The 19607-nt window shown below is 43.2% G+C and overlaps 1 protein-coding gene across 1 annotated transcript; it reads right to left on the reverse strand.

The window, feature by feature from the left end:
* Nucleotides 1-79: 79 nt before the first annotated feature.
* Nucleotides 80-16956, reverse strand: LOC125304600 (huntingtin-interacting protein 1-related protein-like). Its single transcript, XM_048259003.1, has 33 exons — nucleotides 16697-16956; nucleotides 16202-16265; nucleotides 15834-15976; nucleotides 15438-15494; nucleotides 14543-14623; nucleotides 14160-14236; nucleotides 13957-14018; nucleotides 13630-13770; nucleotides 13212-13269; nucleotides 13044-13119; nucleotides 12635-12760; nucleotides 12426-12478; nucleotides 11920-11992; nucleotides 11295-11472; nucleotides 10743-10831; nucleotides 10249-10365; nucleotides 9130-9231; nucleotides 7856-8050; nucleotides 6805-6915; nucleotides 5878-6072; nucleotides 5137-5371; nucleotides 4790-4897; nucleotides 4238-4374; nucleotides 3873-3983; nucleotides 3711-3769; nucleotides 3497-3527; nucleotides 3346-3408; nucleotides 2548-2648; nucleotides 2114-2219; nucleotides 1873-1996; nucleotides 1564-1625; nucleotides 835-1333; nucleotides 80-579 (listed from the first exon to the last, which is right to left on the reverse strand). Exons 1-32 carry the CDS (start codon nucleotides 16778-16780, stop codon nucleotides 1148-1150), a joined length of 3405 nt encoding a protein of 1134 aa, XP_048114960.1. The 5' UTR covers nucleotides 16781-16956; the 3' UTR covers nucleotides 80-579; nucleotides 835-1147.
* Nucleotides 16957-19607: the final 2651 nt, after the last annotated feature.

Here is a 19607-nt window from a genome sequence, read left to right on the forward strand (position 1 = left end):
CTCTATCTCTTTTTTTTTTTAGGTGTGTGGGTGTGTGTGTGTGTGTGTGCGTGTCGGCACAGACATGACAACACTGAAATAAGCATTACAGTCCTTTAATGAGGCACTTTGGCTAATAACTCGTGATACAGAGATCTGGACAGCATTTGTTGAGTATTTTGTAGCATATTCACAAAATACTCAACAATAATCAAATGAACATTTTTACACATGAGAGATTTTGACATTTTCCATTATTTCCATAATTTGCAGCTGAAATATTAATTAATGAAAATATTTCAGTTTTAAACAAAGTGGAAAATGTATAAAATAATACATAGTCATAAAACTATCAGAGTGTAAAATACTTGTGATATAACTGTGATTTGGTATCCACAATGACAACTCTGATGAAGTATCAGAGATCTGTGTTGCTTCATGGCCAAGGCTCTAGTGGGAAAGAGGGAAAATCCTTTTTTTTGTGTGTTAGACACATTCACACTCAGAGAAAGCATACAATCTGCCTTCAAACTCAGCACCCGTTCATCTTCAAATGTCCAGTCTTGTTAGACATCAGGTCTGTGACTGTGGTCTGTGAAACTGCAAAACAACAATACAAACAAAAACAAGGTTGAAGTACTTGAGCACTAACATAAAACAACAACAACAAAAAATTGTATATCAAGGGATATACGATAATGAGAAACTGTACAAGGTAGAACACATTCTGAGAGCTTATACATAAAATGTAAACCTTAAAACATAAAAAAATAACTCTTAATAGGCTACATGTATTGATTCATAATGAATACAGTGAACTACAAGGCAAAGATGTCTGATTAAGGGGACTCTTACTGCACTCTTCAGTATTGTCCCAGACTTCTGGAAGATATTGGGTTTCTTGGTGGTCTTCGGGGGTTCAGAGGGATGGGGCTCTGGGGTGGGGGCCCTGTTGGGACTGAAAGCCGGCATAAAGGGGTTGCTTGTAGGAGCCGGGGCAAAAGGGTTGCTGTTGCCGTAGGACTGGGGAACAACGGTGGGAGCCGGGGGGAAAGCTCTACTGTTGCCGTAGGACTGGGGAACAGAGGTGGGAGCCGGGGGGAAAGCGCTACTGTTACCGTAGGACTCTCGAACCATAGTGGGAGCTGGGGGGAAAGGGCTACTGTTGCTATAGGCATCGGGGACGAACAGCGTGGGGGGGAGGGGGAGGGGGTAAGTCGGCAAAGTCGTCCATATTCGGCATAGTCGGCCCTGCTTCGGTGGGAGAACCGGCGATGTCATAGTGTTTCTTCCTGAGCTCCCCGAGACGCACACGCTCTTTGGACAGCTGAGACTCCAGCTCTAGTACACGCACCTATCACACACACACACACACACACACACACACACGCACACACACACACAATAAAGTGTAAACATGTGCTACTACCTCACCCCAAACATACATACAGTACACTTTTATACACATTAGCAGCTACATCAACACAGTCATAAAAACTTTTATGGCACTAGCTGGTATGTTGGGTGTTGGGTGGACTGGAGGGTGTTGGGTGCTTGGCCTACATGCAGCTAAAGGAGTCAGACCTGAGTATTCATCTCTTCAGTCTTCAGCTTGATCAGGGACACCCCAGAGAAGTCCATGACCTCTGCAAAGACAGGAGAACAAGGTCAGATATGTCTTAAACAGACCTAAAGCTCAACCCAACCACATCCCAAACTCACTAAAACACAGCTAGCCAGTGATTACTGCAGTTACAATGCTGACAACTACAGTCTTGCTACAGTTAAGGCCAAATACAGACTCAGTAGCTCAGCCAAGTAGCTTTAGCCTTACCTGGCCAAGCCAAGCTAGTTCCTATCTAACCCAGACAAGTTCCCTCATCTCTTTCTCACCCATATCATCAATCTTCATTTGGCCCGACTTGGTGGAAGTCACCACAGCCGCCGCCATGTCAGTCACATGACGAGAGGCCTGCTGCAGCCTTTGCAACTTCTTGTTGTTGCGATCCGCCTTCACCTGTCAAATCAAGCCACATGTTTCATGTCACACGACAGGACTTGAACTAGAGAGAGAGTTCAGAGATCAAATGTCAGAGGTCATGGCCATGCGGGGTCAGTGGCTGGGGTCACCTACCTTTGAGGCGGCGACGAGCTGGGCTGTGCTGGCAGCAATCTCGTGGGAGCAGACGATCACCTCCTCGTACTTGCCCTGGTCTAAAGCGATCCTGTCAGAAGAGTCACTAGAAGGACAGGTGAAATATTTACTGTATGTGTGTATTGTCTATACAATATATTGTCATTGTCTATTTCCTGTATTGCTAGAGCGACACCTTTTTTGTGTGAACATATTTGGTGAATAACATCCCATTCTGAGTCTGATAAAAATCCAATTCTGATAAACATGTCTGCACACACACAACAGGTGCATGCACGCACGCACGCACACGCGCACACACACACACTTAACATGCATACTCTATTACCCTGAAGCACTCTCCAGCCTGTGTAAAACAGATATACAAGTATCTTATATTCAAAATAAGCACACACACACACACACACACATACAGCAGTTGCGTTGCTCCCCATCCCACTGCCTTAGATGCAGAAATGAGGCCTTCTGTCCAGCAGGAATTCTTGGCGTAGAACTCTTTCACAGATGCTGCTCCCTGTGCAGAAGAAAGGTCAAAGGTCATCACATCCTCACATTACACTGACCCACAGATCATTTCAGCCTTGCTTCCTGTTTCCTGTTTTGTGGCTAGCATGAGTACTGCTCCATGGGGCATTGGTCAGACTGAAATGTAAAAAAACCTGAAAACTCTTAACTACTCACTGCATAAAAGAGTGTGTAGTAAATTCACTTGGTCATATACCTAATACAATCCACAAATTTGCAGTTCAACTTGAACAAATTATTTTCTGGGGCATTCAAGGGGAATGACTTGTCTGTCTTTAGAATATTTATTAGTTCTTTGTCTGCACATCAGCATGGAAAGTCACACTCCCGCCCCACAGCCCTGAGACATCTCGAACATGTTCGGAATACCAACACAGCGAGCGTCTGGCAGGGTAAAGAGACATGCGTTTCACCAAATTCACAGGGGGCTTACCATACTGCAGCATTGTGCATTCACTTAATACATTGTCTTAGTATGATGAAACTGCCCTGAAACAACTATAATTGTGTATGATTAATCATGTTACTATTTTTTGTCAGTCATGCTTACAATTTCACCAACCTTTTTTTTTTTGTTTAAAAGAAGGATGACTGTCCTATGCCATATTTCCTATTTAGTACCATTGACATCTCTAGTTTTATTTTGTATTAATATTAGATACACTTTATGAGGGTTTAAGACTTACTCTTCCACTCTCCACAATGTCTTTCTGGAGGTCTGTCGCTGATGTGACCAACATATGCACAGCCTATGAGAGAGAAGAAAGAAGTGATATGATATTATTGATTAATTACCATCATTACTATCAATGATGTTTTTACAGCATCTCAATTTACCTTCATGAGGTCAGAACAGGAATGGATGATGCTGTTGGGAGAAAGGAATCTTTTATGAGCTCAGAAGGGGGGGGGGGGGGGGGGGGGGTATCATCGATAGCTTATTCAATTACATACATACCAGGTATACATACATTGTACAGGTGTATTTTAATGAAACTGACTGAATGAATGAATTGGTGTATTGAATGAAGCTTCTTCATCCATGACTGACCTTGAGTTGACTTCTAGTTTTACTCCAGGTGCGCCACTCTTGGTGCTGTTTAGTATTTCCTATGGACACACAGACCAATTTCATGATGTCATAATCAAACTGGTTCTGTGAAAATAACGGTGTTCAGTTTCATCCGTGCTGCTATTTAGAGTCAGACCATACACTCATTCTCAGCACAGCCTCTTCAATTGCAGCGGAAGTAGCAGTCATCTCCTGGTCTACAATATCTCCCAACTCTTTCTTCTTGACATCCATGCCTTTAGGCCGCAGGTCCTAGAGAGAGAGATGGGGGGGTAAACACCCATCACACAAGCGATTGTCATATATACATGTCAGCAAAAAACCCTTTTGTCAGTAAAACATATTCCTATTTATCTAACACATAACTGTGATGCCGACATGCACAGGACTTTGACGCACTTCTGTTAATTACACACAGAGTTACACCCAGACCTGCGACTTTTCACTTGTGATTAGCCTTCATATTAGCCCCTGATAAAGGATATATTAATCGTCTCAGCACTCACCTGTCCTAAGGTGAGGATGCGCTGGATGATGTAGCGGATGGCCGAGGGCTCTGCCCCCGGGAGGGTGGGCTGCAGCTTCAGCTCCTTCAGGTACTGCAGGCAGCGGGTGGCGCACTCTCTGCAGTTCTCATTCATACCTGCAGGGGGCAGGAAAAAAAGCCTGTTCGAGCATCACTGCAACACTGAACAGCTAAGATAGGCTAGCACTGGATTCTCAGTAATATCAGATACAGTTAAGTGATATCAAATAATGCACAACAGTCAAGACTATATTTATGTAAGTATGTAGCTTGTTGGTTTAAAGTGTGTTGTTTACTGTATGTGTACAACTTCCATGTAGAGTGCTACTTTTGTGGGTTTTATGTATGAGGTACGCTTGGTCTTGGGAGTGGAGTGGAATATATTTCCACTCCACATTTTATTGACTGCCTATTTGAGTGTCTTTCTGTGTGTGTGTGTGTGTGTGTGTGTGTGTGTGTGTGTGTGTGTGTATGTGTGTGTGTGTGTGTGTTTGTGTGTGAGTATGTGTTTGTAGGTAGTATGTGTGCGTACGGTCAGCTTGGTCCACAGGAGCAGAGTGTGCTGTGGCTGCTCCATTGACAATGGTGTCCGCAGCCAGGTGAGAAAACTGGGTAACAGCTCGCAGCAAACCACTGGCATCTACACACATATGGAAGGCATTGTAAATAATCACACACAAACACACGCACACGCACACACATACACACACACACACACACACACACACACACACAAACACAAATGTAACTAACTAACCTATACATGATTCACACATTAATTCTCTTCTATTGTCATGAGGATGCCTCCCTCACATACACATAAAATATATATTTAATCTAAAATGAAAAGGAATTCTGATCAGAAGTCTTGAAACCTACCATCCTTGTTTCGGAGGTAGCCGGCGTGACTTTGCTGCATCTTGTCGATGGAGCCCAGAGTCGTCTCAGCCCGGTTGATCAGGTAGTCTGGCGAGCAGGTGCTGCGCACATGCAGAGGGTCATCCACCTTGGCCAGGGCATCCAGCACGATGCCCTCGGCCTCCACCACCGCACACTGCAGCAGGGCAAACTGCTCATCCTGCAGCTTCTGCTTAAGGTTAGCTTCACGGCCAGCCTACACATACAGAGTGACAGTTCAGACACCTGTCTGCCATGTACAACTCTGGAAAAAAAAGACAACTGCACATTTTTCTGATGTCATCCTACAGTTGCTTAGTGGCATTTGAATGAGATGACGGTCATATTCAAATAAATTTTTAATATGACCGTCAAACTCATTCGAATGTCACTCAGCAAACGTAGGATGACGTCAGAAAAATGTCCAGAGCTGTATATGCCAATGCCACCGTGTATCTGTCCTTGTGTGCTTGTACTTAGACAAACCTTCACCTGTAGCAGATGTTGAACTGTAGCAATCTCTGCTAATGCTCATGTGAGTGTGTTTGCTAGTATGTATGTGTATGTGAATATGTGTGTATGTTTATGTGATTGTGTGTGTATACTTGTGTGAGTGTGTGTATATTTGTGTGAGTCTGCGGTATATTTGTGTGGGTGTGTGTGAGTGACTAAGTGTGTGTACTGTATGTGTGTAAATGTATGAGTGTTTGTGTGTAGACAGACCGTTTCATGCAGCTGTTGCTGCAGTGCTGCGATCTCCCTCTGGCTGCGGTCCCTGTCCTGCTGCAGGCTGGAGTGCTGTAGAGTTGAGCTCTGCTGCAGCTGGGCGATCTGGGCCTCCTGCTCCATCACAGACCTCCTCAGCTGATCACGCTCAGCCTGCAGGCCCTGCAGCATGCTGTTCATCTGCTCACTGGCCTGCAGGGAGAGAGACAGACACACACACACACACACACTTTAGAAGAATACGCACACACTTCAGAGGAATGCACACACAGACGACAGGCAACATGCTGTTAATCTGCTCACCAACCTAGAGAGAGAAACATATACACACACACACACACAGACTTCAGAGGTATATACACACACACGACATGGAGCATGCTGTTGATCTGTGCACTGGCCTAAAGAGACAGAGAGAGACACAAACACACACACTTCAGAAAAATACACACACACACGCATGTGTTAAGAGGAACACATGCATACACAACCTGTATCATGCTGTTTGTCTGCGGACCGGCCTGAAGAGAGACACACACACTTAAGAGCTGAGAAACAGAACACAATACACACAGGCTCTGCAGCGTGCCATTCATCTACCCACTGGCACACACACACACACACACACACTTAACATGAATACTCTATTACCCTGAAGCACTCTCCAGCCTGTGTAAAACAGATATACAAGTATCTTCTATTCAAAATAAGCACGCACACACACACACACACACACACACACACACACACACACACACACACACACACACACACACACACACACACACACACACAAACACACACACACACACACACACACACACACACACACACACACACACACACACACACACACACACACACACACACACACACACAAACACACAAACACACACACACACACACACTCATAAAGTGTCTCACCGTTTCTTTATACTGCAGCGCCCCTTGAGCCCGGGTCGCCTCCATCATCTTCTCCTCTAGCTCTCTCTTCAGCCGCTCAATCTCACGCCTCTGTTCCTCCTCACGACGCTCCTGACACACACAAACAAAAAACACAAACACACACACACACACACAAACTCTTTGAGTTTACATATTTGAGAGAGCAGGAGAGCCTGAGCAGAACAGGAGACTGGGGCAAAAACAGAAGAAAGTAAGCAAAGCTGAATATAACCCTGAAAATATGAAATCTGTGTGCCACATCTGTAATTAACCTCTACCGTTATCGTTCACTGTCTAACCAGCAGGCTGCACCAGGCACGTAACTGAAGTGTTCTGTTCGCAGATTGTGTGCTGCAACAATTAGCTTTCCACCATAATCAATGAAACTGGCTACACCAGACACGATAGTGGCACGTACATTCGAAAACATTAGACCAGTCTTCTAAAACAATTTTTACGCTCCGTGAACAAAACACTTGAATTGTGCGCCCAATGTAGCCCGGCTATTAGTTTTAAAGAATAAACACTTATTCACAACTCTACTGTACAGGGGTGCGTTTCCCAAAACCATAGTTGCTAACCTGTTAGCAACTTAGTTGGTTAGCAATTGGAAATTGCATTGCAACCAACAAATGGTTTTGGGAAATGCACCCCAGCACGTGTACTTCAGGGACCTAGTAAGATTATGTGAGGGGCAACTTGGTTGTACAGGGCCTCTGTGAGGTATGGCACTGTGAGGTACCACAGAGCATGCAGACAGAGAGGTATGCGAATGCCACCGTTAGAGAGATGCTGCTGGGGGATTAACATCCTCACAACAGAGGGAAGGAATGTTACGACCACATGATGATACTTAAGAGGGCTTCCTGACCATGTGTGAGAGCCTCTTTATTGTCGATCACATAGCAATTGAACATTTTCCTGGGTTAGAGGGAGCATGGAAAAAAACATCTATAAATATTTAAATAAATGAGTGTGTGTTTGTGTGTGTGTGTGTGTGTGTGTGTGTGTGTGTGTGTGTGTGTTGAACCTTGTCCAGGAGCTGTTGCTGCAGTGCTGCGATCTCCCTCTGGCTGCGGTCCCTGTCCTGCTGCAGGCTGGAGTGCTGTAGAGTTGAGCTCTGCTGCAGCTGGGCGATCTGGGCCTCCTGCTCCATCACAGACCTCCTCAGCTGATCACGCTCAGCCTGCAGGCCCTGCAGCATGCTGTTCATCTGCTCACTGGCCTGGAGGGAGAGACACACACACACTTCAGACGAGTACACATACACACAAACACACAACACACACTTCAAGGGAAAATACACATACACACAGACATGTAGCATGGTGTTCATCTGCTCACCGACCTGCAGAGAGAGAGAGAGACACACACACACACACACACACACACTTCAGAGGAATACACACACACACACACACACACAACATGCAGCATGCTGTTCATCTGCTCACTGGCCTTGAGAGAGAGAGAGTGGGACACACACACACATACACACTTTAAAAGAACACACACACACACACACACACACACACACACACACACACACACACTTCAGAGGAATACACACACAATGACATGTAGCATGTAGCATGCTGTTCATCGGCCTGATGAGAGAGAGACACACACTTAAGAGTGGAGGTACAGACACGTGCATACACACTCTAAGAATCAATACACACAGGCCCCGCAGCATGCTTTTCCTGGCCTGGAGAGAGAGACACACACACACTTAAGAGGAACACACTCATACACGACCTGCATCCTGTTGTTGATCTGCGCGCGCGCATACACACACACACACACACACACACACACACACACACACACACACACACACACATAAGGAAACACTGACACTGCCTGCTATTCACTGGTCACTGGTTGAGTGCCTTATTATTCATATACGCATATCCCTTTTTATCATATACGCATCAGGGTTGTGCACAATTCGAATTGCTATTCTGCTTCCGGTTTGCTACCTCAATTGAAATGCAAGTGAAATTCAAGAATTGAATTGAAATTTAAGAGCCAGTTTCAATTCAATTCTGGAATTTTGCACAAGCCTGATACGCATATCCCTTGTTATTCAATATGCTATTCATATTGCATATCACACAGTGCATGCAAAAAAGTATTCTCAAATTCACCTACACAAACCGGTTAAATCACCTTAGTGCATTTTTCTGCAGTTAAACATGTGTATGTGTGTGTGAGAGTGCCAGAGAGAGAGAGAGAGAAAGAGAGAGAGAGAGAGTAGTGTTGCACAGTGTAAGTGTGTGTGTGATGAGGGGAAACACCTACCTGCTCTTTGTTGTGAAGGGTGCTGTTGACCTGCGCCATCTGAGCTCTGCTGCTGTCCAACTCCCTCCTCAAGCGGTCAATCTCCAGCTGCTGATTCTGCAGCTGAGGAGAGCAAGGGCACGAACAGGGTGATCACCTTCATCATCATCATAAACATCTTCATCATTGTCCTCATCCTCATCATCATCATCATCATCATCAATTTCAGACTTCACAGAAAGAAGTATAAGTATAAGTATAAGTATATATATAGAAGGAAGTGGAAAAGGCGGCATGCAGACAGGTTATAATATTTCTGTTCTGGTATTGGGAGGACCTTGTTAGAATTGTATTTGGGGATGAGACTCTGGGAATATGATACAAAGAAGAGGACATTTTGTGTTATTTGGTGACTAAGTGGGACACAAATCAAAACAGGGTAAGAATGTCATATGACTGGGTGAGAGAATCATGAAGACGTAGTAAAAGAAACACACAAACCAGTTATCCCATAGCTAAAAGAGCAACACACAAACCAGTTATCCCATAGCTAAAAGAGCAACACACAAACCAGTTATCCCATAGCTAAAAGAGCAACACACATACCAGTTATCCCATAGCTAAAAGAGCAACACACAAACCAGTTATCCCATAGCTAAAAGAGCAACACACAAACCAGTTATCCCATAGCTAAAAGAGCAACACACAAACCAGTTATCCCATATCTAAAAGAGCAACACACAAACCAGTTATCCCATAGCTAAAAGAGCAACACACATACCAGTTATCCCATAGCTAAAAGAGCAACACACAAACCAGTTATCCCATAGCTAAAAGAGCAACACAAAAACCAGTTATTCCATAGCTAAAAGAGCAACACACAAACCAGCTAAAAGGGAGCTATAGGCTCACTGGTGTGACCCTCTTCCAGTGAATTATGCAAAGCTAGGCTAACAGTGTCAGACTGGGTTATTGCACACACAGAGAAAAGAGGGGCACGCATGCTCTTATCTAACTCTGGGGTAGATGGCAGATAAGCTCATTTTCCCAAAGGCTGGTGTGTTTCTTTAACATGCAATAAGACCAGGTGATGGGCTCATGGGAACAGGGTAGATAGAAGTATATGCCGCAGTGGCGCACCTGAGAGCTGTTCCCCATCCTCATTCTCTCTAGGTCCTCTGCCAGCTGCCGTCTGCCCTTGACAAGTTCCTCCTTGGCCTCCTGCATACTGGACAGCTGCTTCACTGTCTCTGCATTCTGTAGAAAAAAACAAACACACATACACACAAACACAGAGGGAGAGAGAGAGAGACTTCATGTTACATATACATATTTACAATTTAAATTCAGCCATCACACATGCATAGATGCAAATATATGCACATGAACACTCTGAATTGCAAAACATATTGTACACATTCACATTATTTTTGAGGACACACATGTCCAAAACACACTCACACACACACAACATTTACACACACACATATTCATGCTGGTAAATAAAGCATGTGCGTGCACAAACAAACACACACACATACACAAACACACACACACAAATCCTGCCAAAAATGCAGGATACACAAATATGACATAGCTAGCTACAGATGGCTACAGTGGTTGAGGTCCAGCACCTTTCTCATGAGGTCTGCGTGTCTGGACACCAGATCTGCGTGCTTCTCCTTCAGCTTGGAGAAGTGCATCTGTGCAGCCTGTGCTCGACCTGCAGGTGGGATAGACAAAGGGGACACTCAGACAGTGTGGTAGAGGCTTTAACTCCTCTCTTTGGGTCAAATACCCAATGCCTTACATCAGTTCTGGTGCTACCACACCTGTCTATACACATCAGTGCTGTGCTTTTGTATGTGTATAAGGTATATGCACTTCCATCATGTGCACATATATCAAATGTATCTGTATATATGTGGTGTTTAGATATGGGTGTATATGAAGGTGTGCATATCATATGCTTGTTCCTATTTACTGTATATTTGCATATGTGTCTACCTGTATATTATTTATATACTATGTGTCTGCCTGTATACATTTTTGTGCATTTACGTCTGCTTGTATATATTTGTATGCATATGTGTCTGCATATATTTGTATGCGTATACATCTGCCTGTATATATTTGTATGCATATTTGTCTGCCCTGTATTGTAAGCACATGTTGTAAGCACTTACTCCCCGCCTCCTCCACGGCGGCAAACTGTGTGGCGTGGCCGGCGGCTCGCAGCATATCCAACTCCATGCGCATCTGCTCGCGCTCAACCAGCGCCACCTGTTTCTGGTCACGCTGCTCCTCCAGCTCGGCCTCCAGCTGAAGCACCTGTGTTTGCAGGTGGGTGACACTGCGCTGAGCCTACAGAGGGCGACAGAGAGTCGAGGGTCAGGCAGGCATGAGGAATAAATAAATAAATAAATTAATTAATTAATTAATTCGCCTTATTCACCCGGCGGCCAGAAGGAGGCTAAAGGGTACACTTGCTATTACACCTCAGTCCAGCAGATGGTGGTGGTAATGCACTCTGTTTGAAAAAACTGCCAAGAAAAACTCACTGAAGAAGAAGAACAGGCCAGTGAACACTTCTTTTTCGGTGAGCTTTTTTTCTTTGGCAGTTTGCAAGTTTGGCATTTGCAGTTTTAGCCTCGTTCTGGCCGCCGGGTGAATAAGGCGAATGAATTGCGTTACATGGCTGCGTTACATGGCTGCGTTTATGTAGTGTGCTTTAGCACTTTAGTGTCCACACACACACACACACACACACACACACACACACACACACACACACACACACACAAACTTTACCTCAGCTTTGAGTGAATGCAGCTCTGGTTTTATAGCTTCCAGCTGTTTCCTCAGTGTCTCCACCTCTGGTTCTCTGTGAGGGAAATACAGGGCTTACAGGCACAGCTTATCACTATGATCATACTGTCATTACTGTCTTTCATGCAATGACAGAAGTATTACTGCTCTTCGAAATGCTGCAGATAGTTCCATTAACATGAATGGGCCTTCCCAACGTTCAGAGGTCAGATATATAAGGAATAATGCATTGTCTGCCGGTAGTTATCAGAAAATAAGTCACTTCACGTCGGGGTCCTGTTTGCCCTGTCGGGACTTATTTTCCAATAATGGCCGGCGGACAATATATTATCCTTTAGATATTATGAGGTTACTCTTACTTGAGACAGATCTCTAGGCCCTAGGGTTGTCTGGATTGCCAGTGGTCCATGTAGTGATGTTCAGTTGACACTTGACAGTAAACTTTCATTCTATGAACCGAGTTAAATACAGAAGTTGAGAGGGCTTACCTTATTTCAAATCCATCTTCAGAGGGTTCAGGATACTGATTGTATGCATAGGACTGTAAAATTCAGTAAAAAAAACACCTGGTTATAAAACTTTCTAAAACATCATATTGTTCTCATATTATATTAGCTGAAGAATACGTCACTAGGATTATGTCCGTTCATTTTCATGTGAAGATGTAACCCCACCCCCTGAGCCAGCGCTCGCTCACCATTGGGTAGCCCATGGCCGGCCCCTCGCCCCACGCAGGCTGCTCCTCTGCGACTTCAGGCTGAGTCACCACCACGGGCTTCACATGCTCCGCCAACGCAGCTGCACGCAGGAAGTTTGGAGGGGACTGGATACACACACACACGCACACACACGCACACGCACACGCACACACACGCACACATACACACAAATATTATGACAGGCACAGGAGCACACGCGCACGCACACCCATAAGTGCACACACACGTGCGCACGTGCACACAATATTATGACGTCAAATTGAGACATTATGTCTTGTTTCTGTTTTGCAATGTTAGGTCATTTACAGAAATGTAATAATACTGGTGATATAAGTGAATGTATATAATCCATTTCTCGTTAATCATTCCAAAACAGCAATCTATTACCTCTGGTAATTCAGGAATTTCAATGATCTTTCTGAAGAACTCAATGTCCCTGGCTCTCTTGAAGAACGCTGTCAATCTAAAATACAAAAGAGGTGAGGTCTATCAACCTGGATCAGATAGGGTGAAAGGTCACAGATTAAACCAGGTCATAATTGAGGAAGTCTTTACCCATTGAACTGGTTACGGAATCGTTCCCGATGTTCCAGCAGTGAATCCACAGGTACCCCTGAAGACATGAGAAAACAAAAACACATTGGCCACCTCACATCTGAAGATACCGCATCCTAAATGGCTTACATAATATTTCAAATAAACATCATTCTCTGGTGTTTTATGTTTGTTCCATGGAAATATAATCTGTAACTATGGTGCTACAATTACTTTGCCAAACCAATTGAGCTAAACAGTTCCACCCACTTTAGAGTTACCTTTCAACAGATTTGACGTACCACTTATTAATTTTATCAAATGGTCTCAGATTTTACTGTAAAACTATATATGCACTTCCACGCTGCATACAGTACATCTAGGACAATCTATGAAAAAAGTCAGACACAAAAAGGGCAAATCGAGGAGCTCTACTCACGGCTGTGGAGTTTGAAGAGCAGCTTGACCAGCAGGTGGTAGAGGGGACTGCAGTCCTGGATGACCAGCACCAGAGGGGCCAGGCGACACTGGGCCACTACCGCAGTCGGGCTGATCTCGTGGGTGTCCAGCTGCCCAAACGCTGATAGACAGAGAACACACAGAACTCAGGGATAGATGGATACTCTCTCTAGAACTCTAGATAGATAGATAGATAGATAGATAGATAGATAGATAGATAGATCAGGTATAGATAGATATACACAATCAGTCACTATATGATAAGGATTTTGCAAAAAAAAAACTTGGTAAAAAATCCCCAACTCACCTGTTTCTTCGAGTTTCAGAGCTGCATCCATATAGTCTAGCACCTCTAGTGTCATCTCATACCTGAGGAAGAAATCATTCAACATTGGTTCGGGTCTTCACTCAAACAAACACACACACACACACACACACACACACACACACACACACACACACACACACACACACACACACACACACACACACTCGTTCCTATCTGCTTACACTCTATTGATGTCAACGGCCATTGCTCTCTCCAGGACATCCTCTGAGGCTTCCAGTGTCACAGGGATGGTGGAGTGCTGAATGAAGAAGGTTTATGCTTAAATGAACAGTACATGTATTATTATACCTTTATATGGGATGTGAGTGAACGTTGGAGAAAGACAAAGATGTGGATGGAAGGATTGATGGATGAATGGATGAATGGATGGATGGATGGATAATTAGATAGATAGATAGATAGATAGATAGATAGATAGATAGATAGATAAAGAAAGAGAGGGACAGAGAGAGAGAGAGAGCTGCATGTGAGCACCTAGACACCAACATGTGTTTGATAGTCATTGAACTAGATTATCTGAAAGATGAAGCCTACAGTAACTTACCTTTTTGTGGAATTCAATTTTGATGGCCAAGAACTTGACGTACAGTGCAACAATATGACCATATCGATCATGGAGACTCCCCTGGGAGAAACACAGCCATATATAATACCATAGCACCACAATAACTAATACAACATTTCAGCATTCACATCACAATCCCGTTCAATTAACTTGAGCTAACTTGCAAAGGTGTGTGTGTACATTTGTGTGATAGAGAAAAAAATTCTTATAAAAGAACTTGTAAAGAACTTTGTTGGCGTTGCATCGGTTGTGGAGACACAGCTGTGCGCAGTTCCACACGAGTCATCATTGCCCTTGGACATTTTCAGCCGGTTGGAAATTGGACTAATTTTATTTTTATTTATTTTATTTATTAATTTGTTTGTTCTCTGTCTTGGTGTCACTGGTACACTGGCGACTACGCCGCTCCGTCTAGCATTTTTTGTGTTTGTTATTTCTTAAATGTAGTTCTATGTCTTGGTGTCGCAGATGCGGCTGGCGACTGACTACGCCGCTCGATCGCTATTGTCTTTGTTAGTCTATGTGTCAATGACATTGTCTTATATGTGGAGAGCTTTGGGTTGCACTCTGTGCATGTTAAATGCGCTATACAAATAAAACTGACTTGACTTGACTTGACTTATAAGTGTGTCTTTTTAACCCTTCAAGGTGTGGGGTTTTGAACATTCTAACATAAGATTCTGTTCCGCAACAATTCAAGGTTCTAAAAGTCTAGGTTGAATTCAATGAACCCAGAGCCATTTAAAGGATCAAATAATCTTTAGAACGTTCATTTTGCAACATTCCTGTCACACCTATGTGACGAGCCCTAGAGAGAGATCTATCTATAAGGCTCTGGGTGTGACGGTACATCGGGCTAAACACCTATACTCACCCACAGTGAGCCCATCTGTTTGATGCTTGGACAGTGCCCATATGTGTCCTTCAAGGACTGTAAAGTAACAACAAAGAACAGAGTAAGACTCCAGAAACAGCATACATGGTCTTTATGGTCATTCGCCATTATCATCAGCAAATTCCCAGCACAACAGAAACAGAGAACATTTTCAGACTAATGTTTGCATGAAATGAGCAAATAAAACAATCTTTCACTATGAATATGACATGCGACTTAGCCACAATCTTGGGCAGATGTCGAGAGAGAGATTACAAGCTGAATGTTGAACGAAAATAAGCAAAGAAACAACCCTCCATTTTAATTATGGAAAGATTAAACATCCTCCTTTAGTAAAGAAAAGGAAACGCAAGTAAGAGAGATGGTTATGCTTACATTGGGGTGCCCATCTCGTAGGATTTTGTGTACCATGTGACAGTACTTCCAACTGAGGATGGCATTGCTGGACAAGGGCAGGCTCACTGCGTGTGACCAGAAGGTCACCGCACCACCCTCCTTGTGAGTGCCAAGGATGATGTCTAGTGTGGTTAGGGTTAAGTCATTGACAGTCAATCAAAAAATCAGCTGCTGTTAATTAAGCCTTGACATCCTAATACAAACACCTGTTGAAATCGTTTTTTACAATACTTCATGTACATAGAACATGCTTTCTAATACCTCAATCTCCTGTGCGTAGGAGTCAAAATTACAATAGACCTTCACACATGCACATGAGATGTTGCCATCATGGCCCCAAAGGATACTGCGGGCATGTTTCTCCTTGAGGGAAGTCTCTGAAGTGTTGATACATTTGGTGATGCTGTTCAGCTACATCAGGTGAGGAAAGAATTTAGAGATAACTTTAAAAGCAGCTTCAAAAGTTAACTCACAGGGTTGTTTTCCTCAAATGCTCATTGTTTGTCTATACTATCTGATTGTTTGTTTAGAACATATCTTACCAAACAGTCAGAGATGAGGCAGGTGAGCCCAATGCAACACAACAGACAAGAATCTCAAACAAGCTTAGTGAGTTTTAGTCTGGCATGAGGAAATGCTCCATGCAACATGAACACCTTCAGAATAGTTAACTCCCTGAGATTGTTTTCCATAAAATCACAAAAGTGGATTTCACCACAAATACCATGATAATGTAACCATGTCCATAAAGAAAAAATTAAATTGATGCAACGTAACTACAGAAAACCACAGTTCTAGGCCAACAGCTTTTACTCATAGCCTACAACTACAGTATTGTTTACCTGTGATTTGACAAACTGCTCTTTGTCGGCAGCTAAAGCCTTCTCCGATTTTTCCTTGTCTTTATCTTTAGACTTTGAGGTCATTGTGGTATCCCAGTCCAATCAGCGAGTCTTTCTGGTGCTGTGATGATCCCTTTGGAAAGGATTTGGTGTAGCCTGTTCTCTTCAACGTTCTGATGCGCCGGGTGTCTGGGGTAAACTTACAGTAACGACACACTGACTCGCTCACGTAAGCACAGTAGCACACACCTATACACAACAGTTCACTCACTAGTCCGTCCAGAATGACTATATATCAGGGAGTGAACAGCAGAAAAGCGCAGAAAGATGCGATACTGTTTTAAAAGGCAATGCAAGATTATAAAAACAAAAGAAATAGCACACGGCCAAAAATGTAGAAAGGTATGGTATTCCTTTATGGCCTGTTACCTCCAGTGGGTGTTAATATGTTTTAACTGACTAAGGTGTGTTATTGGGATGCGGGAGGACCACCGGAAACGCTTTAATGTGTCAGGAGTGGAACTAAGCAGGGCGTGCGTGGGGAGGGGTCCCTGTGTTTACTTTCACCTGTGAACAAGCGAAACTGCATTCAAACGTCCCCGAAACAAACGACTGAAATCCAAACGCATGGTATTTTTTTTAAGTAATTAATTATTAATTAATTAAGAAGACAGCTTTCTGCACCGCAACACAACATTTCACTTGTCATAAATACAAGTATGATAATAAAATCTCACCAATTAAAAAATGTGACGTAAGAGAAAAGAAGCGGCTTCCATCATTATACTCATCTCTTAAGCAGACCAACTGGTTTGTTCACAGTGGAGCTGCAAAGAAAACCAAGGTCAGGAGTCCTGAGAGACAGGTTTCACTGCTCTTTAGTTGATGTCATTTGGTCACAGACACATATTTGACCCCCAGTGTCCACACTCAAGTTAATTGTGTCCTTTACATGCTAATAGCTAACTAATAGCAACACACCCTAAGAGAAACTAGATGTACCGCATAGCGGTACAAAATATGACCGCCGCTCAGTCCTGTACATCCGTTCCGCGAAAATAAATCACACTAATTAATTTGTCTCCATCTTTTACTCCATCCCCAACTTTTGTGTATGCTTGTTTGGCATGCCTGTGTGTGTGTGCGGCTGCACAGAAAATAGCTACTGGCGCTGCAAAGGTGAATAGATTGTAGAATAGCCAAAAAAGTTGTAGCATTGTTATAAAACCTTTAAAATCTCTAAACAATCACAAGTAGGGCAGTTCATCACAGTTCATCCATTGCAACTAGATTGATGAAAGGTCACTTACACATGTAGGCTACATTGTATTTGGGAAAAGCAGAAGGTATCAGCATAATGTTATATTTTTATTTATTAATTAATTAATTTATTAATAAACAAAAACATCTCTGTCAGTTCCATGCAGTTTTCAACAGCTATCAGAAACAAAGGTCATTTTTGGATGGATGGATTTTTTGTGAATGTTTCTTCTTCTACATACGATTTTAGTCATCTTTAGTTCATATGATTCTTTATTGTCAATGCACAAATTAAGTAGGCTACCAGTAGCCTGAAACGAAATGCAGTTTTACATCTAACCAGTGGTGCAAATAACTGACATGTCCAAATGAGCCTTCATGAAATGCGTCGCTAGACTGTATTTAACGGGCCAAGTTGAAGAGTTGTTGTTCGTTCTTGTTCGTGCAAATATAGGCTGATTCATGTTCCCTTGCATTGTGTAACTAAGGTCCATGGCTAGTCTGGCTTTCACCAGACCAAGCTCAATCTTTTAAGAAATCAAAAAAAAAATCGCCGGCAGATCGCTGGGTTCACCCATGGTAGGCGCCCTTCTTAAATTTTCCGATTGAGATATCCACGGCTATTCTAAATGCAAAAATGCATTAGGGAGTTATGACAAAACCGTAACTGTTAACAAACTAGATCCTAATAGAAAACGGTTAGCTTCCCTAAGCTACAGGTATAAGGTAGCCTATTTACAACATAAATTGCCAACAGGCTATGCTGGCGACACCGATAAAATCTCCTTTGGAAATCAATGGATTACGCCTTACAGTATCAAGCGGACTTAAGCTGCCACATCGTGGCGAAAAGTTGTAATAAAATTCACGCAGCTCCATGAATCACGGAAAGCGCGAATGAAGTAGCCACTTCTAAATGGGACCCACTACACAGTATGCTAGCTTAAGTTGTGTTGCTAAAGCAGCCATAATGAAGCTGTCATTGTTTGGATACTTCACACACACACGTGCTTTTTAATTTCACAGACTACAACTACCAAGCTGGAATCAAAGCACACCATTCCCCTCTCACACCCTGCACGCACTTAAAACAAATAAACAGGCGTCTCAGTCTCACGTATGTAGTCTATATCCATAGGCAAAACTGTATAAGACCGTAATGTTGGTAAATCATCCATTGCACAGAATGATTTTGTAGCACGTGCAACAAATAATATTAGGATTATGTGTACAGCCCTGCCTTGGATACATCTCTCAAAGTGCGCTCTAAAATATTTGGTTTTGATGTAGATCATCATGGGTGCGTTAATTTTGAAAATAGAGTATTGAAGTAGCCTAGTGGGTGTTTGGGAATGAACGTTAGCTCAGATGCTTTTTGAGACTTTTTGTGGTCTTAATGCAACACTTTGTATACAAAGCACTGACAGGGCCACCCAGGACTGTGACCAAATCAACAGCAGAAAAAAAACTATTTAGCAAGCAGAAATGTCCCAGCCCGGTGTTTGCATCAGACAGGTTATCTTTCAGGTATATTTTCCATTAGAAAACCATCGCGTTAGGGAACGTTGTGGCTAACTTAGCTTGTTAGTAGGCCAGAATGAGATGACAGTCGAAAGATACAATTACAGTGCTGCTATCAATTTGCTTGGTA

The sequence above is a fragment of the Alosa alosa genome, chromosome 12 (genome assembly GCF_017589495.1).
Source record: "Alosa alosa isolate M-15738 ecotype Scorff River chromosome 12, AALO_Geno_1.1, whole genome shotgun sequence".
In the NCBI taxonomy this organism is placed as follows: Eukaryota; Metazoa; Chordata; class Actinopteri; order Clupeiformes; family Clupeidae; genus Alosa; species Alosa alosa.

Excerpts from the sequence above, each read along its gene's own strand:
- LOC125304600 (XM_048259003.1), bottom strand. The coding sequence starts at position 16,780 with ATGACCTCAAAGTCTAAAGATAAAGACAAGGAAAAATCGGAGAAGGCT. Across the intron at positions 14,624-15,437 it reads AACAGATGGGCTCACTGTGG|GGGAGTCTCCATGATCGATA; the intron begins GTGAGTATAGGT and ends TGTTTCTCCCAG. Across the intron at positions 13,771-13,956 it reads TCTGAAACTCGAAGAAACAG|CGTTTGGGCAGCTGGACACC; the intron begins GTGAGTTGGGGA and ends TCTGTCTATCAG.